Source organism: Toxorhynchites rutilus, chromosome 2 (genome assembly GCF_029784135.1).
Source record: "Toxorhynchites rutilus septentrionalis strain SRP chromosome 2, ASM2978413v1, whole genome shotgun sequence".
NCBI lineage: Eukaryota > Metazoa > Arthropoda > Insecta > Diptera > Culicidae > Toxorhynchites > Toxorhynchites rutilus.
In genome coordinates this window covers 45,160,192-45,185,203 of record NC_073745.1, presented here as the reverse complement: position 1 = coordinate 45,185,203, position 25,012 = coordinate 45,160,192, and the positions used below count along the sequence as shown (strand labels likewise).

Below are 25,012 nucleotides of genomic sequence, written 5' to 3'. Positions count from 1 at the left end.
ATATTTAGTTATTATCCTAAAATCAATAATTTTATTGTATTCATGTGCTCGTGAAAAGTGCCTCAAAATCTTATCACTAACGCTATGGAAAATGTTATATGGTATCAAATTAGAAAAATTAAGTAATTTTTATGAATCCCTATATGATTTACTATAAGAGTTGTAGTCAAAAATGTAGTTTTTCTTTTTTTACGCCATACTCAATAGGCTTGGAAATGGAAATTCGAAGAAATATTCAAGTACGTCTATTATGGTGTACCACGATAAATTATTAAAAAAAATTATAGAATTTTTTTTTTAAATTAAGGTCATTTTTTGGTACAAGGCTTACTCGAATATATACAGTCTTAAGACGCGAATATATACAGTCTTAAGACGCGAATGACGATATCGTTAAAGGGTCTATAATAAAATTTAAAAAAATACAGTCTTGGATTAATTTTCACTGTATATAATCGAGTCAATTTAATTTAATTTTTGATGCATCCCCTTAAAGTCAAAAAAACCTTTCTCACATGAAAAAAATAAATTTATCCAAAATCTCTCAGGAGGTGATAAACCATCATATTTCATGAAAAAAATCTTCTACGCATATGTTCGAATTTCCACAATGACAGAGTTATACAACTTTATTTTTGTTTCGGACTCTGATGCCTCAAGTTGGCTCTACATTAAAAAGTACGCTACAGAAGACGATTCTGCTACTTCCATTTGTAAGGTGAGAAAAATTTATACAGGATATGGGAGTGAAATATCTAAATTAGTGGATTTGAATAACCTTTTGGAAATGGAAAACTCAAAAGTTAGTCATTTTGAATGTGTTATTATTGTTTTTTTCCCTTAAAACTCACATTAAACCTAATTATTTCTATCAGTCAAATTGAAGCTTTCGAACCGCTCTACAATTTGTTCTTTGACACCAAAATTCTATCTTTCTTAATTTCGCTGCAATATCGATATAAACAATTCCTGGTGAAAATTCAAGCAAAATCTTCAAAAATCACGATTTTACCCCACTGCACATATAATAACCACTTAAATTTCACCTTAACGTTGAAAGGTAACATTTTTTATTTAAACAATTCATATTTGAAATATGAAAAAAAAACTGTATATTATCGAATCACATATAATTGAGTCCGACTTGTAATTCGATTTTTTTTTCATATATTCATTTTCATTTGAATGTACTTGATTTTGATTTGTGTTTTTTTTCAGTAACGCTCTAAGTTAAATTTTAAATAATTTGAAATTTTGGAATTATTAAATTTAGTTTTGAGACACAATACTGCTGTGTTCGTACTTGTTTTTTTTATATTCATGATTTTTTCATAATGTATCGAGTATTGAACGTACTATTATAAAGCAATTCTTGAATACAGCTATAAAACATGGATTTTGCGTTGGAAAAAGTATATTGATTCAGAAGTAACATATTTTGAAGGCGATAATATAAATTTAGATGATAAATAAAAATCTCCCAACAAAGCTTCCGCATCTTTGTCAAAAGACTGAGGAGATGTAACAATTACTTGCAGTTAATCAATGATTTTGGAATGTTTTCTTAATTTTCACCGTCTGCATTTTTTTCATTTTTATGAAATCGATGATTAATAAAATCGTAAATTCGAATTCATAAGACTAAACATATTAACATCTGTAGGGGAGAGGGGGGCACATTCGAACACTTTTTTTCCTTGATTTTTAATATTTTTTGTAAACTTAAAAAACATCCTGAATTCGTCCTGGTTGTCATTTGGACATCGATGTATCATATGAGCGTGTTAGATGGGTGCGTTGATGCGATTATGAATGGTTTATTCGAATTTTTGAAAATTTCCTTTTTGTCCGAATGTGTCCCATGTGTGGGGCAGTTTCGGACAGTCCTGGGGCACCTTCGGACAATGAAACAAAAAGAATTAAAATTTTATGTTTATCAACAATTACTTCTATTTCCTCTTATTTCCAGCATATTCTGTATTTTTCTGTTTATCAGTATTTTTCTGAAAGGAAACTGCTTGCTATGAGAGTCAATAAAAAATCGATTTTGGTTTATTCCGTTTTCGAGTGATGGTTTTCCACGGTGAAGTTTCTGGAAAAGGTTCAACATTTTTCGGGGACAAAGTTGCCAAAGTAAAATCTATCTGTGCTGTAGACGCAAAGCTTTGCAGCATTTTTGTATCACCCGATGAGTCAGTTGCTACCTTCGTTCCCGTAGGTGAAATCATTTGAGCAAGCAGAATCCTTGTCCGAAAAAACCTTTCTTGAGAATGGATAGCAAACTGTGATTTTGAATCCAGCTAGGATACTACTCAGATTGAAAGAAGCATTATAACCCGATGCAACTATATCTGAAAGGTCGTGTATAGAAATGGTTTTTCCAGGATGGTTGAGTAGCCAATCGTTCTGTAAAACTGAGAGCTTTTGCTTGAAAGGGTACATAACTGAAACATCCAGCGGTTGTAAGCGATATGTGACATAAGGTGGAAAAGATACATGAATTTTGCAATTTTCTCGGCAATATTTAATTGTTTCCAAAGTACAATGACTTTTTGATTGATTTTTTGAAATTGATTCGTTCACATATTTTACGTTGTTTTTTGCTACCTTTTCCAAATGTTCCAGAACATTAAGAAATAGTTTCCGTTATGCAATCGTTTGTTGTGAAATTAGCAAAGACATTGGACCTAGTTGGGCCACCTGTGAGCTGGAATCATGAAAACGTTCTATTCGAAACTAGTTCGATAGCTCTTTCCATCTCATATTCGTTGATGCTGGTTCTATCGGTTTTCTTTTTGTAGTTTCAAACCATCATTAGGTCTGGGAATCATATTAAATTGTAGTAAACAACAATCAGACATAAATTGTATGAGGTATTAAACAGTGTCCGAATGTGCCCCACCACCATCCGAAGACAAATAATAATTTTAGCTAATAAATAGACCTTTATTTTCCAGTTGTATGCACGTTTTATTAATTAAATTAGTGATTGAATGGAACAATTTCCGATTTCAATTGTCATCAAATCCCGATATAGGTCAATTCATGCATTGTGATGGATTATGTTTTTCATTGTTTATTTCATCCATTTATGGTGGACTTCCAAAATATGTGAACGGAAGAATGGCTAAACGATCAATTTCCTTCTGGGTACAAAAGTACCCCCCTTGCATACATTTGCAATGCCGATTTCCTCAGACTTCTGGGTTTCGAAGTCTGTGTTGGGGAAACTTATTACATTTGTTACATGAAAATAGTGTTTTCGATTTTTTTTGAGCCAAATGTATTTAAATTGCGTTGAGATCTACTGTCATCTCGATGAAAAATTTTATGTAAAAAATCGACACTCTTGGACTTAATTTTTTTATCCGAATTACGAGGCAATGCGTATGGTTTTGGGTGCCAATAAAAATAGTTACCACAATCTTTCGTTTGGAGCTTGTAGCGAAATGTTGATTTGCACGATAGTATAACCTAATTATTGTAAAATATTAGCTCAGTCGGACTTAAAATTTGAGTTTTTTGAAAACCGAAGAATCAACAGAAATCGAGGATTTCAAAAAAACCTGGTCGATGCCAAATGTCTTTAAATTACATGATACGTCGGGACAGTCATCTTAAAACAGCTATCAAGACGGAAAAACGGACCGAGCACAACATTTTTTTTTTGTTTTGGATATTTTTTTTCTGAACGGGAATTATCGTTCGGGTGAATTACGCAGGACTTTCGGATTGTAATCTTCAAGGTGTTAGCTACCTCAGTCTAAATTTTTAATTTAATGAATGATAGAGAGTCATATCTGATGAACAACCTCATTCTATGCACATGGTCAAATTTCAACTATGGCAGACTTAACGGACTTTTCTTGAACTCAAACTGTTTGCTTTAAACAGATCTAATTTAAAAAGGTTAGCTTCTTATAACGATGCTGTTGCATTCATTTGAAAGATGACGGAATCTGGTATTGAATAAACAGAAAAATCATCGTAAAACATTTTTTTTTTTTTATCCAAAATATATATTTTTATTAAGGCTCATATGGCGTCAACCTGACGGGGCCGGGAGTTCAATATTTCGACAATGTTTGCCTTATAACTATGTTAGTAATATGTAACCGATTACTCGCGGTTGGCTCGAGGTTAGTATTACAAGTGTTTTCGTAATTGTGATGTTGCTGTCTTCAATGATCTGTACCTGTGCCCGACACGGGATACTTCCTATTGGGATGCAGCTGACCATTAATCAGCAACGCCCCCCTAGTCTGTCCCCCATATCTGGTGCGTCTTCTCGAGGAATCCAGGATAGAATGGTCACTAGCCGGCGCAATCATCAGCTCGTGTAGAGTTGTCATGAGCGGTACAACCTTTGGCTCTTGTTGAATGATCAGTGGACTGCACAACCTTCGGCCCGTGCATCTGTAAAGAGTGTGTGTATGTATTGCCGTGACTAAGTAAAAGTTTATCGATCGGATAGGAGGGATATAAAACGGGGACTCATTCTCCCGGAATCGAGCAATGAGAGGGAACCCATGCTAAGGTAATCTTGAATAATTTTTCGACCAAAACACTCAATAGATGTCTTATTCTTGTTAGGAAATAAGATGAGCGTTTATCAACTTTCATTGAGCGGATTGCCTCTATTGAGCTGAGACTGTCTGAAAAAATAAAATAGTGGTCGATGGGCAATGTTTCAATGATCCCTAATGCGTAATATATCGCACCCAGTTCAGCGACATACACGGAACAAGGATCTTTGAGTTTGAAAGAGGCACTGGAATTTTCATTGAAGATGCCGAAGCCAGTGGACCCGTTTATGCATGAACCGTCAGTAAAGAACATTTTATCAGATCTAACTTTCCCATATTCTGCCGAAAATATCTCCGGAATGTAATCGGAGCGTAGATGATCTGGGATTCCATGGATCTTTTGTCGCATGGACAGATCAAAATTGACAGAGGAATTGCAAAAGTATGGGAAGCAAACTTGGTTGGAGATGCCCGGTGAAGGGTGCACTTCATGGGTAAGGTACTCATTGTATATAGACATAAAACTTGGCTGAGGAATCAGTTGGAGTAGATTTTCGAAGTTATCAATCACCAATGGATTCATGATCTTGCAACGGATGAGAAATCTGTAGGATAATTCTGTGAACCGAAGAGTAAGCGGGGGTACTCCTGCCAAAACTTCGAGACTCATCGTATGTATCGAATGCAAACACCCCATGGCTATACGCAGGCAACGATATTGTATTCTCTCCAGCTTGAGAATATGAATCCTGGCAGCTGATCGGAAGCAAAAACTGCCATATTCTAACACTGATAATATCGTTGTTTTGTATAACTGAATGAGGTCTCCTGGATGGGCACCCCACCATGTTCCGGTTATTGTTTGGAGAAAATTGATTCTTTGCTGGCATTTCTGTTTCAAATACGCAATGTGTATTCCCCAGGTACATTTAGAGTCAAAATATACTCCAAGGTATTTGAAAAACATCGAGTGCTTGATCGTTTTGCCGGATAGGTGAAGCTGGAATTGGGCGAGTTCGTGCTTCCTAGAAAAAAGGACCATTTCAGTTTTCTCCGTAGAGAATTCGATACCCAGCTTGAGAGCCCACGTGAACAGGTTGTTCAGGGTATCTTGCAAGGAATTTTGCAGAACGGCGGGATTAGTACCCGTGATGGAAATAACTCCATCGTCTGCAAGTTGTCTCAACGTGCAATCTCTAGTTAGACAATCATCTATATCATTGACGTAAAAACTGTACAAGAGGGGGCTTAGGCAGGAGCCTTGTGGGAGGCCCATAAAACTGTAACGAGAAGATTTCAAGCTGCCATGATTGAAAAACATGTGCTTTTCTGAGAGTAAATTGTACAGGAAATTATTCAGAATTGGTGAAAGTCCACGATTATGAAGTTTCTCTGAGAGAATTTCCATGGAAACTGAATCAAATGCCCCTTTGATATCGAGAAAAACGGAAGCCATTTGTTCTTTGCGAGCAAATGCGATTTGGATTTCAGAAGATAGCAGCACGAGACAATCGTTCGTCCCTTTACCTCGGCGGAAGCCAAACTGCGTATTTGACAGCAAATTGTTCGTTTCAACCCACTTGTCCAAACAAAGTAGAATCATTTTCTCTAACAATTTACGAATACAGGATAACATTGCAATCGGCCTATACGAATTGTGATCGCAAGCCGGCTTATTGGGTTTTCGTATGGCTATCACTCTCACTTGTCTCCAGTCATGCGGGACTATATTCAGCTCCAGAAACTTGTTGAACAAGTTCAGCAAACGCTGTTTTGCCAAGTCGGGAAAATTCTTCAACAAGTTGAATTTAATCTTGTCCGACCCCGGAGCTGAATTGTTACATGAGAGAAGTGCAATTGAGAATTCTACCATCGAAAAATTCTCGTAATCGCCTTGGAGCGGAATGTCGCGTACGACATTTTGTGCAGGAACGGAATCGGGACAAACATTTTAATTAGTAGAATTGAATGCTATTTGAGAAATAAAGAATTTGATAGTTAATGTTTTTTTACAGAGATTTGGACTGAATTTTCCTCCAAGCTAAATCAACTCTATCACCCCAATTGAAGCACTTAAAGCTCTACAATTTGTTCTTTGAAAACACACTATTATCTGTTCTAGTTTAGCTGCAACTTCATTGTAAAAACATGATAAAAACACGTCTAGCAATTGGCACAGTGAACTGAAATTCGAGATTTTCATTGTATCTGCCAGAAGACTAAACGATGAAGCAGAATTTAGGGTCCGAACGAAGCGCTCGAAAGTTGTTCAGCAAGGTTCTAATGAGGTACCAATATTGGTTACTTATGGACCACAAGACGTTCGTGAAAATGCTAGTTGAGCATTTTCCCAGACAATGTTGCATGTCACCACATCTCGAGGAGATGTTCACATACAATTTGAAATCATTGTTGGTGTAAAGTTCAGGAACTGGCAACTGTGGATACGTAGTAATAAAGTTTCCGTTCCAAGTAAGATTATGGACTCGAAGATCCACAAGTGGAACCACATTTCATTCCATTAAAACTATCCCAAGATAGAGCTGATTGCTCTTGTCCATTTTCATTTCTCTCGTTCTGAATTGAGTTTTACTCGAATAGACGAACTCTTACTTTCGATGTCTGGTTATGACAATATGAAAACATTAAGGTGGCAGCGAAAATGGCCATGTCAAATTTCAAAAACCGAGCATCCAAAAAAATCCAAAAAATCCAAAATCCAAAAAATGACCTTTGCAAAGTTTCAGCTCAATCGTACATGATTTAGGGGTGCCTCAAAGCGCTCAAAGTTTGGATTTTTTGATCCTCGAAAATCTTCCATGGGGGGGGGGGGGAGTAAAGAAAATTTGGAAAATCGAAATCATTTTTTCGATGCCAAATGTCTTAAAAATGCATTAAACGTTGAGATCTGATGTTATCCCGAAAAAAAAATTGGCTGGAAATTGACCTTTTGGGACCTTTTGGCCAAAAAACCAAAACTTTGAGTGCCTCTCAAGCTAGGTCCCAAAAGGTCGATTTTCGGCCAACATCTCGATGTTCCATTTTTAAGACATTTGGCATCGAACAAAAATTTCGATTTTCCAAATTTCCTTTACTCCATCCCCCCCCCCCCCCATTGAAAGATTTTCGAGGATCAAAAAATCCAAACTTTGAGCGCTTTGAGGCACCCCGAAACCATGTCCGATTGAGCTGAAATTTTGCCCATGTCATTTTTTTGGCCCAATAAATAAATTGTACATGGTCGTTTTCGAAATTCGATGATGTTTTTTTCTCCATACATCCATTGCCACCTTAGCCAATATGTTATGACGTGCCTATAAATTTGGAGCTGATTACTGCTGATTATTTCTATGAAAAGAGTTATTAAACACATGGAATGACAGCCAAGCAGTAAATTTGGGTTTTTTTTTATAACTACAAAATCCGAGCAACGTTGTGCTTATCATCCAGGCTCCATTTCCTAACTTTTTTAATGAACACTTACATTACCAAATCAAACAAATGGAGAATGTTCTGTTCCTTTTCTGAACGATCATAGCCGATACAACAAATCACCGCACCGAGCTGCTGTCGTTTGTGGAGCTTCGCAACGCTCCGTACAACGAAGAATGGCAACTATTGCTTGCTAAATGTCGACCAAGTTCTCCGTTATAAATAAATTAAGTACGGCTCAAGTACACACATACATTCGGTAGGATTTATTCATCCGCAAAAGTGCTTGTGTGTTCTGTTTCGTATCGCTTCCACGCAGCCAGCAGTGGGCCTGCAAGTTGCATCTGCAATGGGAGAAATTAAACAAAGTACACTCGAATGTCTCTTGAACCGTTTAGAGAGCATCGAGCGAGCGCTACCCAGGCTACCCACCACACAGCTTGGAAAGACGAAAAGCTCTGCCTCGGGGGCCTTTCTTTCGCCGCAACCAACATTCCTGCGCCAAACCTCAGCCCCAAAAGCAGGAGAACTCTTTACGCCGCCGCTGCAGAAATCGATATCGGAAAATGCTAATTTTCGGATGGAAATAAATTTTATTGATAAAGCACTTAAAGTCAGCCACTGAATATTTCAAAATTGAATCCCATTTATATAAGCTATTTATGGCTTCACCCTGCCCGGGACTCGTTTTTGCCTGCTGCCGGAGTTTTTATATGGGTAAGTGTGTGTGTGTATGTGGCAAGGAATAGCACCGTATGGTTGCGAAGGCCTACGCTCCTCTTCCGTTTGCCGGCATGCTTGGGTGGAATCTTTTAATAAATATTCCAAAGTTCTTCGTTCTCGGTTCGATTGCTTCCTATTCACACAACTCACAGAGCCCTGATGCCACCACCCAACCGGCCTCAGCCGACGAGGAGCGCTCATTGGGAGTGAAAAATAGACATCAATGGGGACCGACATTTTAAGCCAGGCACAATAATTTTCATTCATTTTCGCCTCTGCTCATCTGTTCGCTCCGAAGTAAGGAAACCTGGAACCATACGCTCAGGAATGCAACGGAGGGATGTCGGCGAAGCGGCGGGTGAGAGGCACTATACATCAACTTCCTTTGTGCTTGCTCCATCAGGCGTGTCTGGATCCGGTTTTAAATACCATCGTCGTTCCGTCGGTGGATGTGAAGAGAGAGAGAGCGAATCTAGGGATATCGAATTCGGGTGGAAAATTATCGAAAGCTCAGATTCAGACTAATTGGAATGACTTTCGAGTTGGAAAGATGTGAACAACTCCATTGAAAAAATAACCCCAGAAAGCTCAACTTGATGTTCGACTTGACTCGGCCGGGGGTTTCCCACAGTGACAAGAGACTCGGATGCACTTTCCGCCCAATCCAAACGATTCAAACTGCGCATCAGTTTAAAAAAATGTATCTACCACTTAAAATTCGTTCTGCAACTAATTTGAGTTTTATGGTTCGCTGAGACGCAGGATTCTCTGCCGCTGGTAGTGGGGGCGGGAGTCCCGGAGGGAAGGATGAAGAAAACTTTTCACATTAAATATTTAGTTCGATTAAACTTTCTCTTGTTTTTTTTCTTCTTGTTTTCCCTGTCGATCTTCCCGATTTCCAGGACCAGAATGTGTTCGTTCTAATGGCTTGGACAGAGAATGAAACTACTTAACTCACTTTGTCACTTCGAGTTGGTTCCAGGGAGCAGCTGCTGGAACGAGAGTGCGCTGATGTTTATTGGGGTTTGGAAATTGTTATCCTTCTCGTTTCAATACTGTCAACAATGATAAATGTTCGCCGTGAACGTGATTTCCAGTGGTAAAAACGCAATGTTATACAACATTACGTTTAAAATGTATCGGAGATTATTCACAAATTCTATATTTTTCATTCATTCTAATTTATTGCATCGCCTTCAAAATAGGTCCTTCCCATAACAATAAACTTATACCCAGAAGTAATCCATCCATCAAAACATTTTCAAAGCGCATCCTACAAAATATTCATGTTTTGCTGTAGGCTTGATGAATTTTATTTCCATAAAGGTGGCATTTATCGATGAACTTGCTTTGCGAAACATTAACTTGTGATCGACTACGAGATGATTAATTTCTGTTCAGCTCAGTTGGAGCCCAAATTCCAATGTTTGATTATTGGTTTGCATGTCAAAATGCTTGGATGTTAACATGTGTGTAATGAATGTGAAGTAGGAATTCTCTCTATCCAAGTCAGGGATCATTAAGTGATAGATTATTCGATGAAAACCCATACTCGTTGCGTAATTTTTTTAAACTTGGTACATATGATGGAAATTACCCAAAATCACAGTTTTCATTATCATGTGACTAATTAATTTTTGTTTTTTTAAAAGGGTGTATTCAAAATCATTGATATCATTTTTCAAAAAATGTTTGATTAAAATTTGATGTTTGAAATGGTTTTTTTTATTAATTCGTTCATTTGTACAGGCTCAGTTACTTAAGTTTAAAGGAGCCGAATTTTTAAATATAATTCTAAAACTATATATATATAAACAATTTTCTTTCATCTATGGTTAGTAAAGTGGGAAACCGATTACTCAAGGCGTACTTTTGAAATGGTTGTAGGAAAATTAATAAATTATTTAGGAAATATAATAATTCGTAATTAAATTTCCTGTTAACAAATTTCACTCAAAAATTGAATTTAATATTGAAATCTTTAATATCACAAAATAATTCCTCTCGATATTTTTTAAAATATATTTTTATTGGAAAAACCGTCGGAAATTTAACAAAATTTGACTTACAGTAATGCCGTGGCAATATGGAGATGGAGGATATGAATTTTATAAAATGGAGGTATGGAGGTGTGAATTTTATAAAATTTATCAAATTTCAATACTTTGTGAAACCGTAACCATTTAAGAAATGTAACAAAAAAATGGAATCGGCATGCAATTTTACATGGAAAAAATATATCATTTCATCCTTGGGCTAACTTTTATCCAGATATAACCTGTTTTTGTGCGGTTTTATTATGCGAATTTTTCTGTGCGATTTTTTTTTGTCCTATCGCGTTAAAAAAGGCGTCAAAAATCTCGAGCAATTTTATTGCGCGACTTTTTTTTGTGCGGCATTTGAAAAATAAAAGTCTTCGGTCGTTTATTTTTTTATATCTTTTATATGTATTTCATTGCCTCCATAAGAACTGTGTCAGATAATTCCCATTCTCATGTTTCGTTTTGTTTGTTTCGAGGTTTGAATGGATCAAAGATTTGATTTTATAATCTGCACAAGTGAGTAGGCCGCTTATTAAAGTGAAAGAAGGAAATCGAATGTTGATTACGACTGTAATCATTAGCTCAAGGAAACTGTTTTTATGCGGTCCCTATCTACCGCATAAAAAATGGTTTTTTCAAATTGTTTGGCGAACACAATTTTTTTAAATCTACTGGTGAAGTTTAGCATGATTTTTGTCATGCGATTTTTTTTTTTGAGCGGTCCCTATCTCCCACACAAAAACAGATTTGGCTGTAATTGAAATCTTATTCGTGTATTATTAGAAAATGCGTAATCTTATTTCGTATAAAAATGTCACCAACATTATTTTCACTATGAAAAAATTAAAAATTATGGTTCCAATAATATTTTCTTTGAAATATTAAATTTTTTAATATTAAATTTAATTTAATTTTGAATGTTTGTTTTTTATTTTAACAGTACATTTTTGTGTAAATGGTATTTTTGCTAAATAGTTCATTAATTTTCCAACAACTTTGTCAAACATCATATTTCAATCAGACATCTTGATTTTGATTTACGATTTTTTGAAAGAATGATCAATGATATTGAATATACCCTTTTGAAAAATCAGTCGTAATTTAACTTGATCTCATGATAATGCAAATTATGAGTTTGGAATTTTCAATAAAATCGAAGAGAGTCGCGCAACAATTTGCTGTTTATCGGTTGATTTGACGTAGAATCGCTCTATACAATGATGTCCAAAATAATCGAACTCCGCACCGGAACCTTTTTCTTATGAATTTCGCAAGAATAATATTGTACTTCGAAGCGATTTTTGAACGGATCGATCGTACTTCTATCGCAAAAAATTATTGATTATTCTACCAAAAAGGAATATCAATCTTGTGTTCAAATATGGGTAACCATCAATCAATATTATTTCTTTTGTAGATGAATTGAATTTATCATAAGGAAAAATTCTAAGATTCAAAGATTCCAAGATTCAAAGATTCAAAGATTCAAAGATTCAAAGATTCAAAGATTCAAAGATTCAAAGATTCAAAGATTCAAAGATTCAAAGATTCAAAGATTCAAAGATTCAAAGATTCAAAGATTCAAAGATTCAAAGATTCAAAGATTCAAAGATTCAAAGATTCAAAGATTCAAAGATTCAAAGATTCAAAGATTCAAAGATTCAAAGATTCAAAGATTCAAAGATTCAAAGATTCAAAGATTCAAAGATTCAAAGATTCAAAGATTCAAAGATTCAAAGATTCAAAGATTCAAAGATTCAAAGATTCAAAGATTCAAAGATTCAAAGATTCAAAGATTCAAAGATTCAAAGATTCAAAGATTCAAAGATTCAAAGATTCAAAGATTCAAAGATTCAAAGATTCAAAGATTCAAAGATTCAAAGATTCAAAGATTCAAAGATTCAAAGATTCAAAGATTCAAAGATTCAAAGATTCAAAGATTCAAAGATTCAAAGATTCAAAGATTCAAAGATTCAAAGATTCAAAGATTCAAAGATTCAAAGATTCAAAGATTCAAAGATTCAAAGATTCAAAGATTCAAAGATTCAAAGATTCAAAGATTCAAAGATTCAAAGATTCAAAGATTCAAAGATTCAAAGATTCAAAGATTCAAAGATTCAAAGATTCAAAGATTCAAAGATTCAAAGATTCAAAGATTCAAAGATTCAAAGATTCAAAGATTCAAAGATTCAAAGATTCAAAGATTCAAAGATTCAAAGATTCAAAGATTCAAAGATTCAAAGATTCAAAGATTCAAAGATTCAAAGATTCAAAGATTCAAAGATTCAAAGATTCAAAGATTCAAAGATTCAAAGATTCAAAGATTCAAAGATTCAAAGATTCAAAGATTCAAAGATTCAAAGATTCAAAGATTCAAAGATTCAAAGATTCAAAGATTCAAAGATTCAAAGATTCAAAGATTCAATGATTCAAAGATTCAAAGATTCAAAGATTCAAAGATTCAAAGATTCAAAGATTCAAAGATTCAAAGATTCAAAGATTCAAAGATTCAAAGATTCAAAGATTCAAAGATTCAAAGATTCAAAGATTCAAAGATTCAAAGATTCAAAGATTCAAAGATTCAAAGATTCAAAGATTCAAAGATTCAAAGATTCAAAGATTCAAAGATTCAAAGATTCAAAGATTCAAAGATTCAAAGATTCAAAGATTCAAAGATTCAAAGATTCAAAGATTCAAAGATTGAAAGATTCAAAGTTTCAAAAATTTAAAGATTCAAAGATTCAATGATTAAAGGATTCCAAAAATGCAGTATTAAATGCCTCAGCTTCATTTAAATTTAACTCGGATAAAATTAGAAAACGCCACAAAAACAAACAAATCCTGTCGGACTTACTGCGAGAAGGGAAAAAAAAGAAACAGAAAATCCACTTACCGCCAGCGGTTGGTTTTTCGCACTCCAGCAGAGTGGCTTGAAGGATCCTTTGCGGGTAACATACTGGAAACTTTTGAAATTATTCCGCCAGTCGTACGAGATGAGACGCGTTTCGAGCGTCATACCGGAAAGTTCCGCCGGTGACGCGATGCGAACAGGATTGGAGCCGCTGTTTGGGGTGGAAGGGAAGGGGAAGTCAATTTTACGATTAGAAGGAAAATAAAACACATTGTGCGAATAAAAAAAATCATGCCAAGTCACTTACGGAACCAGTTCGTTGATTCCCAGCGAGTGCAGCACCGTTGGCAGGCTTGGCAACGAGTGACACGTGGTCAGTTCCTTTTGCCGCGGGTAGTACAGTGTCAGCACCAGACACGTCTCCTCCCGGGTGGTCAGTCCCCCCAGCGTTATAGCGGCTCTTCCTGAACTGTCGTAAATGCACTCCGCTATGAGTCGATCCCCTGGCAGGACTCTCACCGCCGAGTTGAGTCTTCTGTACTCCTGATAGTTGTAGTCCGTGTTCTTATCGTGCGCTATTGGCAGCAGTTCTTCCCGGTATCGAATTTGCCTCAGCTTAATCTGCCGGCCAATTTGATGCGTCCGCATCATCACGGCGAACACATTGATTCCATCGCGCGGAAAAGCCCGCTGTGTGCATTCTCCCACGCAGTGCCCCTCGGATACCACGTGCTCCTGTCCGGGCGGGATGATGTGCCTCCAGTTGGGATCCATCCCAACCGAGAGAACCCCCGCGTCGTGACTCCGCAGTGCACTCGTGTAGTAGATCTTCATGCCGGAGTTGTCCACCATTACCTTGCTTTTGGGGCTTGGCTGGCTCTCGCCAAACTCCACGCTGCTGCTGTAGTGCGTCTCCATCAGATAGAACCGAGCCTGGTTCGAGTCCAATGGGTAACCCGCCTCGGTGGGAAACGAGAAGCCCTGAACAGAGAGAGAGAGAGCGGAAAGTGGAGCGCATGTTTAGAATCTGGAGCTATAAAACCCGTCTCACAGTAGCATAGCAAAATAGGGAGAAAAAATGAGCGGGTCCTATAAAATGGCCATAACTTAAATTGTATTTATTGGCGGGTGAAGTTTATTGGCCTTCCGGGGAAGGGCAGACAAACAAGAGATGCCGTAAAAATATGATCAAGTAATAGTAACGAAAAATAATAAAAATCAAAATAGCGAAATAAAAGGAGGGAGCGAGATGTGCGCTGCTTTGGAAGATGCGGGGGAGACTCGACAACAACAAAAAGTGAAACTTGTTTGGATTCAATTTTACGAGGGTTTGATTGAAAACAGTAAAACATTTATTGAGTAGCTTTATCGACGCATCGGACAAGGGTGGCCTAATGAAGAAGTTGGGGAAGGTTTTGTGTGAAAAGAAAAAAAAAATACATTGAAAAACGCTCACCTCGGATCCACGGGTCCACGCCGCTACGATCGAATTGCAGGTCAGTATCGACCGGTCTGCCTGGTAACAAGGTCGTCCGTTTTCACGGGACATTATCTCCAGCTCCGGCGACGAGCCTTGGCACTCGTGCAGGATAATGTGGTTCAGGTAAGGAACGCTGGATGCCGAGTCGAATACTGGCTCGTACTGAAAAGATAAGAAGCAAAATGTTGATGTTATTTTCAGTTTGCACTTTACTTTATTAAATGAATATTTTTTTTTATTTTGTTGCCTAACCAACAATCTTGACGAAATTTTTACTACTAAATATACGTTTACTACTGATCATAACTCGGTCAATAGTTTTTCGATGTGGCAACTAGAGGCGCTGTGGTGAATAAAAATAAGCTTCCAAATTTTAACTGAAACACACTTTATATTCCCATAAAATAATATAAACAAATAGTTCTTCTATAAATGAACCAAAACATTTGTGAGAAGTTTTTTTAAAATAATTAGGATTTGTTCTCCGTTTGTTAGTTCATGTCAGATTGTATGTTGTGGAAGCTGTGATGGATGGAACACTTTTTCTGTGATTTTTCCTTGTTACATATCTAGAGAATCTGGGCTTTATTTTATAAGACTAGTCGAGCGTTACTTCGTTCGTCACATTCTTTTCAGTATTACAGGAGATAAACTCGACGAATTGGTCGTCTGATTCGACCGAATTGATCGAAACTCATATGGTCAATAGATACGTTAGATCCTTTTTATTAGGACTCTGACATTCAGCTCGAAATAGGCTTGGGATAGCTCAGATGTCTGAACTCAGAAGCAATCAGCATTAGCAAACCATTACCGGGAGTTCTGTTTTCCGTTATCATTCAAAGATTTTACCGGTTTGGAAATCCTTTGATATATAATGGAATAAATAGGGGCACGTATTGCCTCCAATTTATCCGTAGATTTTTTTTTGTGGCTACGAAAGGCTAGTAAAATCGAAATAACATACCCATTTTAATCGTCAATTTGCTAACTTTTTCTACTATATTCACTGTTCAAGAATTAAGCAAAAAAATTGCTAAGTTTCCTGTCTAATGGTATGCAGGTTAACATATATAGCAATAACGATTTTGCGTAATATGCGTTTGAAATCCCTTAATGAACCGTTACACGCCTCCTTTTCAAATTAGAAGAGTGACGCCATATATAGAAATCAAAGGCATAGTCCTACGTCAACAGCTTTTACTAGGACAACAGATTGACTTGCCTGTCAATGCCGTTTCCGACAAATAATTGGCACCATCAAAAACTCACAAAAAACGAGTCTTTACAGAAGAATTCTGAAGAACTCGGATTGAAATAAAGTTCATAAATATGTTGGCGAAAATCCTATTTTAGAGGTCAATGTACCAATGTTGATCTAACTTCAAAACAATCTGAAAATCCGAAACCTCTTTCATTTATGACAAATGATTGAAAATTGTATCCATGAAAAGGTGATAAGTGTAACGTGGCTAACTATCGTGGCATAACCAGTTTATCTGCCGCCTCCAAGCTTTTTGAGTTGATCGTGAACGATGCTGTCTTTTTCAAAGTTAAGCGTTATATCTCACCAGTACAACATGGCTTTATGCCAGGACGCTCGGTTAGCACCAATCTCCTCGAGTTTTCGTCGTTTTGTATCAACCGTCTAGAGGAACGCGCTCAAGTTGATGCTATCTACACCGACATAAAAGCCGCTTTCGATCGAATTGACCATCGCATCCTACTGAGAAAACTATCCTGTCTTGGTGCTTCCGACGAATTCATCAACTGGCTGAGATCATACCTGTCTGGAAGAACGCTCCGTGTCAAGCTCCTGTCTCACACTTCATCTCCGTTTGCTGTTTCTTCGGGTGTTCCGCAAGGCAGCAATCTTGGACCACTGCTGTTCGCGATCTTCTATAACGATGTGTCGCTTATTCTAGCATGTGACTGTGTGTCGATATATGCAGACGACTTGAAAATCTATCTAGCCATCGAAACCCTCGAGGATTGCCGACGGTTACAGAGCCTGCTTGACCAGTTTGTGAGTTGGTGTCGCCTGAACAAACTAACTATCAGTATAAATAAATGTGTCATCATGAGTTTCCATCGAAAAAGACAACCAACTATATTCGACTACACGATCGATGATATTATCTTGGAGAGAGTCAGTCAGGTCAATGACTTGGGCGTAACTCTCGACCCTAAGCTCACTTTCGACGCACACCGATCTGCATTGATATCCAAGGCCAATCGTCAGCTTGGGTTTATTTCGAGAATCTCTAGGGACTTTACTGATCCCTACTGCCTGAAATCTCTCTTCTGCTCGCTTGTTCGGCCGATTCTTGAAACCGCATCTGTAGTATGGAGCCCGTACCAACACATGTGGATCGTCAGGATTGAACGGATTCAAAAATGGTTAATCCGTAGAGCGCTTAGGAATCTGCCTTGGCGTGACCCGCGGAACCTGCCGTCATATACAGCTAGATGTCGCTTACTGAACTTGAATACTCTTGAGCGTCGTAGGCGTATTCAACAAGCCACCTTCGTTGCCAAACTTCTTTGTGGTGAAATCGATGCGCCTAACTTGCTCGAGAAGATGAACTTTCGCGCTCCCAGTAGAATTCTACGATCCTCGTTTTTGCTGCAACCGCTTGCACATCGTTCATCGTATGGTCAACATGAGCCGGTCACGGAAATGATCAGAACCTTTTCATCCGTAGAGCAGTTTTATGACTTTGGAGAATCATCACTACGCTTCAGAAACCGAATTGAGAATCCCGATGTGTTCAATGTTATGTTTTTGTTCGACTATTATACTAATTTTTGTTCATTAAGACGATTTTGTCAGATGAATGTTATATCTAAACAAATAAACAAATAAACAAATAAACAAATGAACTTTATGAATCTTTTGGGATTGAGTTCTGTTACCTATGGTGCCCTTCTAGTCTATGTTTAGGCCTTAATAAGTTTTCGACTATCTAATCATCAAATCTAAAAAAAATGTTCCATTATTCGAATGCAGGTGGGAAAGTTAGTCTCATCTTTCAATTAATCAGTGGAAATCAGATAAAAATGATGCTGTGAACAACTCTTAATGACTTTTTGCTGAACGACACAGGTTGATATGGTTTTCGTTCTGACCAATTGTTTGACGTAAGCAATTTTCTTGGTGATCGAGGATTCGTTATGACCTTTTTCCTAACGTTGCTGATAATAAACTGTAACATGTAACATGATGAATGGGGGTGTAACTCACAAGGGGCACAATGGACCACCCAATGAATGAATTGTAAAAATTATGGTCATGGCAACAATGTAAATGCTGGTCATAATTCTCTACCTTGTATCTTACGACAATTCACGTTAATCCACAGTAGTCGACATTTAATATAAAATGCTAGACTTAAATTGATTGCATACTTTGTTGAAGAAGAACATTTCATGCAATTAATTGAACATTTCTCCACGTACTGATTTTGTTTTCGATTATTTTGCATCAAATTTACCTTCTGGTAAGTCGATTACGTCTAAGGGATTCATATAAATTCACAGAAAACATTCATTCCGTCAATAATAGAGCCATATAATAGTTTGTTGTTCTACCGAAATCACAGCATTTTGATGCGTCATAATAATTATAATCGATTTTATCGTAATCAGCGTCCTCGGTTCCGAAAAACTTCGCATGTCAGTCAGTCACTCCATAGCGTGAGACAAATTTGGATCGCGTTTAAACAATAATCCAATCATTCCGCTTAGTTTCAGAGCTTCGTAATCATAGGTCAATAATAATTCACTGATTGGATGGTACAGTGGATTAGCTTGCCAGCATATGACACGATGATGACACTCCCCCTAAAACTGCAGATTTCAATAAGTTCAGACCCCGCGGAATCCAATTCTAATCAACGAACCAACGAACGAACCGGGAAGCGGCAAGTGCTCTCACGTGCACGACAACTCTGATTTGATTTCTGATTGATATGTTTATAATTGTGCGTTCGTTTCATTTGATCAATTCAAAATTGTCCGAGCTCCACTCCACGCTTCGTCGAATCACTGAGATTGAACGATTTTTGTTTTGGTTTCATTTCGCAATTGAAACAGTTCCCGCCCGGCTATGGCACCGTCTCTCTCCTTCCAGCATATTGCCGGAAGGTTCAAATCCGATGGAAATCGCGAGGCGTTCTTTGAGGTAGGTCAGCGCCACCGGATTCGTTCAACCGAAGCGCTGATCATCGAATGAGCGAAAAAAAAAGAATCGCCGACTATCGTTTTCATTTAATTACATTTTATTTGCATTCTCATGATTTCGCAATTAAAAATATGTAACAGCAAACAAACGGACGAGAATTTCCCGGCGCTGTTTCGGTTGGTTGGTCGGATTGACGGTGACGTTTACCCCTCGCGGGAGAAACTCCGATTCGACTGTCGTTCTGTGTCCCCCGAGTGGCGGCGACAAAAGATAATATCTGGGAGTCACGTGCAAGCTGAAACACCGTGGAATCCCACGCAGCAGAGGGCGAAAAGGGAAATGCACATTCATCAGTATCGGGCGCTCTCTTTGGTGCAACAACTGGAATTTTTTCTGCAAAGGGAACAACGTGGAGAGAGAAAAAAACGACAATTGAACCCTCCCCGGCTGGTACCAATAATTAAAATGGCAACCTACATATGGGTATGCACCGCAAACAGCGGCAGCGAGTGTTCTGTATCGATGGGCCCCCCGATTTTAATCTGCCTGTCGCTCGGCTCAAAGGCACCCGGCAGAACATAATGTATTTAAGCGAAGTGGTTGACTGGGAAACGCTCATTCAGGATGGAAGCTGCATTGTAGCATGACGGAGGGAAGCAGGAAGGCTAGGAACAGGAACACGGGACGCGGATTTTTCGTTATTGTGAGAAATTACCCAGTAGCAACGTGACCCTGTGCCGAGCCTTTCCACCTCACATCACCACCATGCTCACTTGGTCACCTGTTAGTCGCTGTTGTACCGCAGTCAATGGTGCAAGCGAAACACCGGTGATATTTATTTATTTTTTCTTGTGCCTAACGTAACAGACACTGCAGGTACGAAATAATAATAATAATAATAAAACACGAAACAAAAAACGATTGAATGTTACATTCAATTAAATCCAATGCACTCAAAGGAAGAAACGAAGCAAACAAAAAAATCGCTCTTTTAAAGCTGTTGAAGAGAATGCAAAGTTGAACATTTTGGTTGCGGTAATGTAACCGGTAACTGTTCTGCACCCGTGGCCTAGTGGTTAGCGTCTCACATTATCATGCCGGGTGTTCGGGTTCGATTCCCGTTCTGGCTGGGAGATTTTTGTCGTCAAAGAAATTTCCTTCGACTTGCACTGTGATCACGCGTATTCTAGAGCTTGTCCCTCGGAATACATTCAAGGCGTGTTATTTGGCTTAGAAAATCTCAACTAAGTATTAATAAATGACGCTAGTTTATGCATACGTTGAGACGGCAAAAGTTCCACAGGGAACGTTAACGCCATTCAAGAAGAAGAAGAACTGTTCTGTTAATTAAGGTTTCAATCATGGGATAAAATTTGACGAAATGGATCGTGGATGCAACCAAGTTGCTCTATTTGCAATTCATTCACTAGTGGTAGCCGATTGTGTCGGCTGTGATCCGAATATTAATGAACTTCGGAGAGAATATTTTGATTTTGTAGATGGTATGAAAAAGACGAATTTCATGCCAACTCGACTGTTGGCAGCACCATCTCAGATAGCAGTGAAACGTTGTGGGTGTAAAGACATGGGTCATTTAGGCAACTTTGCATACTTGATATATTTGAAAAATAATTAGACTACTTTTTGGAAAAAGCCAAATTTTTTTTCTTAATTTTTTACAAAATATTATAACTTAAAAACAATGATACCTGCAAAATTCTTGTCAAAAGATGAAATGTAGGAAAGAGTTTAAATTTTTACCAAAAATTACCAAAATTTTTTTAGGAAAAAAAATTCGCTGACAAAAAAGTTATTTAAAAAATTAAAATTCATTTTTCTCAAAAATTTATTTATCTAAAATTCCCAAAAATATATATTTTAATAGCACTTACAATTACCAACAAGTCGCCCATACATCGAAAGATGGGCATTTTTACAGGGGAAAAGTATTTCTAACAACAACTTTTTTATATTTTCTTTGAAAAGAATACAACTAATCCTAATTTTGTTTAAAGTCAAGATAGCGTTATAGTGTATTCAACAAAGTTTTAGATCTTATTAAAATATGAACTTTTGTCGAAAACGTCAACTTTCTATCTGTTATAGTATTTGGAATATATGTCATTTTTGTATGAAAACTCCTGAAAAAAATAATGTTTTGCTCGTAACATTTTTGTGTGTAAATTATCACGTTTGACATGTTTCTAAATAGAGAAAAGTTAGCAGTTAGCAGATTACCTCTGCATGTAAATTGCGATAATATATACAAAAAAAATTTTTGTTCAAAAAGCTTTTTCCATGTAAATGTGCTCATCTTCCGATGTATGGGTGACTTGGTGCAAATTTAAAGGGCTATTTATATCTATTTTTTCTGATTTTTAAAACACATATTTTCGAGAAAAATGATTTTAATTTTCAAAATATTAATTTCCTACATTTTATTCTCTGATCAACTTTTTGTAGATCTTATATTTTTTAAATTAAGATTTTTCGAAAAAAAGTTGATAAAACTCAAAAATAAAAAAAAAATCAATCAGACCTGCAAAATTTTAGTCAAAGTATGGAATGTAGAAAATTATTTTGGTTTTCAATAAAAACTATCAAAGAATTTTTTGGAAAAAAATTTTTTGAAAGTTAAAATTCATTTTTCTCGAAAACATATGCTTTTAAAATTCTGAAAAAATAGATATAAATAGTCCTTAAAATTTCCAACATATTTTCCATACATCGAACGTGGGCACATTTACATGGAAAAAGTTTATCGAACAACAACTAGTTCATGTTTTTCTTTGAAAAAATGCTATTAATGTTCAATTCGTTACATTTTTATGTATAAATTATTGCATTTTAAATGCTCTGCTAACTTTTCTCTATTTAGAAACATGTCAAGAATATGTCAAACGTGAAAATTTACACACAAAAATGTTACGAACAAATTATTTTTTTGACGTAGGACTACGTCTTTCATTTCTATACTGGGGTGTAAGTTCAAACTTTCGAAAACGAATGCGTTACGCTGGAGAACGAGATTTTGAGCGTTAATAGCTCCTAAACAACTGAACGAAAGAGCATGATAAACACTTCATTCGAAAGATAAAATGTCTACGCGTTATATGCTCGTTGCTTGTTGATCCAAAAATTTGTTTTAATAGCCCTAAAATTGCTTTCAAAACAGGCTACTGAAATCACACCAATCGGTATATAAGCGAGTGCCGCTCGAAAATCCACTCAGTTGTAATTACGCAACGATTGAGGTAGGATCGCTGGAATGGATAGAAGTTTCCCTAACACAGACTTCAAAACTATGGAGCATGGGAAAATCGGCATAGAAAAATAGATGTGTGCTGCGGGTACTTTTGTACCTTTTCTGCTAATCGGAATGTTTCCCTAACACAGATTTCTAAACCATGCAGCCAGGGAAAATTGGCATAGCACATTAGATGCAAGCAGCGGGTTCTATTGCACGCGGATTATCTATGAATTTGATATGGTATGATACGGTGTAGTGGATATGATCGAAGTGGATATTTGATTACATATCGAAGAAATCACATTCATAAAAGCAGCGTTATAAAATTATTTGTTTACGAATGCTGCAATCGATCGTCGCTTTCGGGAAGTTGGAATTGTTGGGAAGGGGGTCTTATTTTCGCTGTGCAATTCCGAGGAGGAATCCATTCCTTCTCAAGCGGTAATAATCCTGCTCCGGATCAACGATGATTCCAACTGTCGGGGCTTGGGGAGTGGGTACTATTTGTGCTGGGTATTTCCGAGGAGGAATCGATTCCCCCTTTGAACGTTAATAATTCTTTTCCGACTAAACGAAGTGGTATGATAATCACTTTATTCGAAAGATGAAACGATTTGAAAGATTTATATGCTTGTTATTTATTGATTGCTAAGTCAACGTTAGTCCTACGTCCACCTTGCGGTTATATCAAAGATATAACCCACTTCTAGTTTTTTTTCAGGAGTCTTCATACAAAAATGACTTATATTCCAAAAACTATAAAAGATAGAAAGTTGATGTATTCTACAAAAGTTTATATTTTAACAAGATCTAAAACTTTGTCGAATACACTATATCGCTATCTTGACAAAATTAGGATAAGTTGTATTTTTTTCAAAGAAAACATGAAAGCGAAATTTTTTTTTTGCAAAGTTGCTTAAATGACTCATGTCTTTACACCCACAACGTTTCACTGCTGTCTGAGATGGTGCTGTCAACTCCTAAGACGAGTTGGCATGAAATTCGTCAAAAGAAATTTTGGTTCTTCAGGCGGTAGACCTTATCGTAGCATAAGACAGAAGGTTTTGATGAGGTGTTTCATTTTGACTAAACAAAAATCTGCTGTACTAAAATGTTTGAGAGAAGACCAAAAAATATCGTCAGTGTTTGGGAACAGTTCCCAAAATTGTAGCATCCCGATTTATTACATAAAATTAGCTAAAAATAATTAAAAAGTGCTGCTCCCCATGCTGGTATATAATTTGTATAATATATATATATATATATATATATATATATATATATATATATATATATATATATATATATATATATATATATATATATATATATATATATATATATATATATATATATATATATATATATATATATATATATATATATATATATATATATATATATATATATATATATATATATATATATATATATATATATATATATATATATATATATATATATATATATATATATATATATATATATAGGTGTCGTTGTAAGCACGTAGTTCTAGTTGTATTCATTGTATCGAGTCATACTATAGCTTGTTGGAAAGGTATTTTTGCGCGCTATAATATAGTACTTGACAGTTTTTTGTTTGGTTAAGTCGTTCGTCAGTTATAGTGTCGCAAATATGGAGCAAAATAAAGAGAAAATCCGACATATTTTACAGTACTACTATGACAAAGGCAAAAATGCATCTCAAGCTGCCAATAAAATTTGTGCAGTTTATGGATGTATCGGGTTTCCATTTCCACCGCACAACGATGGTTTCAACGTTTTCGTTCTGGTGTAGAGGTCGTCGAAGATGCGCCACGCTCCGGAAGGCCTGTCGTCGAAAATTGCAACAAAATCGCTGAATTAGCCGAGAAAGACCGGCATAGTAGCAGCCGTAGCATCGGCCAAGAGCTGGGGATAAGTCATCAAACCGTTATTAACCATTTGAAGAAGCTTGGATTCACAAAGAAGCTGTATGGGTGCCACACACGTTGACGCAAAAAAACATCTTTGACCGTATCGACGCATGTGAATCGCTGCTGAATCGCAACAAAATCGACCCGTTTCTGAAGCGGATGGTGACTGGCGATGAAAAGTGGGTCACTTACGACAACGTGAAGCGCAAACGGCCGTGGTCGAAGCCCGCTGAAGCAGCTCAGACGGTGGCCAAGCCCTCATTAACGGCCAGGAAGGTTCTGCTGTGTGTTTGGTGGGATTGTCAAGGAATAATCTATTATGAGCTGCTTCCCTATGGCCAAACGCTCAATTCGGACCTGTACTGCCAACAACTGGACCGCTTGAAGGTAGCACTCATGAAGAAGAGGCTATCTTTGATAAACAGAGGCCGCATTGTCTTCCATCAGGACAACGCCAGGTCCCACACTTCTTTGGTGACGCGCCAGAAGCTCCGGGAGCTCGGATGGGAGGTTCTTTTGCATCCGCCGTATAGTCCGGACCTTGCACCAAGTGACTACCACCTGTTTTTGTCCATGGCGAACGAGCTTGGTAGTCAGAAGTTAGCCACA

At 36.9% G+C, this 25,012-nt stretch overlaps 1 protein-coding gene across 1 annotated transcript in view; it reads right to left on the bottom strand.

The window, feature by feature from the left end:
• The window catches only part of LOC129764237 (MOXD1 homolog 2-like), a 461,156-nt gene that overhangs the window by 14,475 nt on the left and 421,669 nt on the right, over positions 1–25,012 (bottom strand). Inside the window, exons 5-7 of the mRNA XM_055763120.1 lie at positions 15,031–15,216; positions 13,882–14,555; positions 13,617–13,785 (exon numbers count right to left, since the gene is read on the bottom strand). Coding sequence (XP_055619095.1) covers positions 13,617–13,785; positions 13,882–14,555; positions 15,031–15,216 — 1,029 coding nt within the window. The remainder of the gene's footprint in view (positions 1–13,616; positions 13,786–13,881; positions 14,556–15,030; positions 15,217–25,012) is intronic.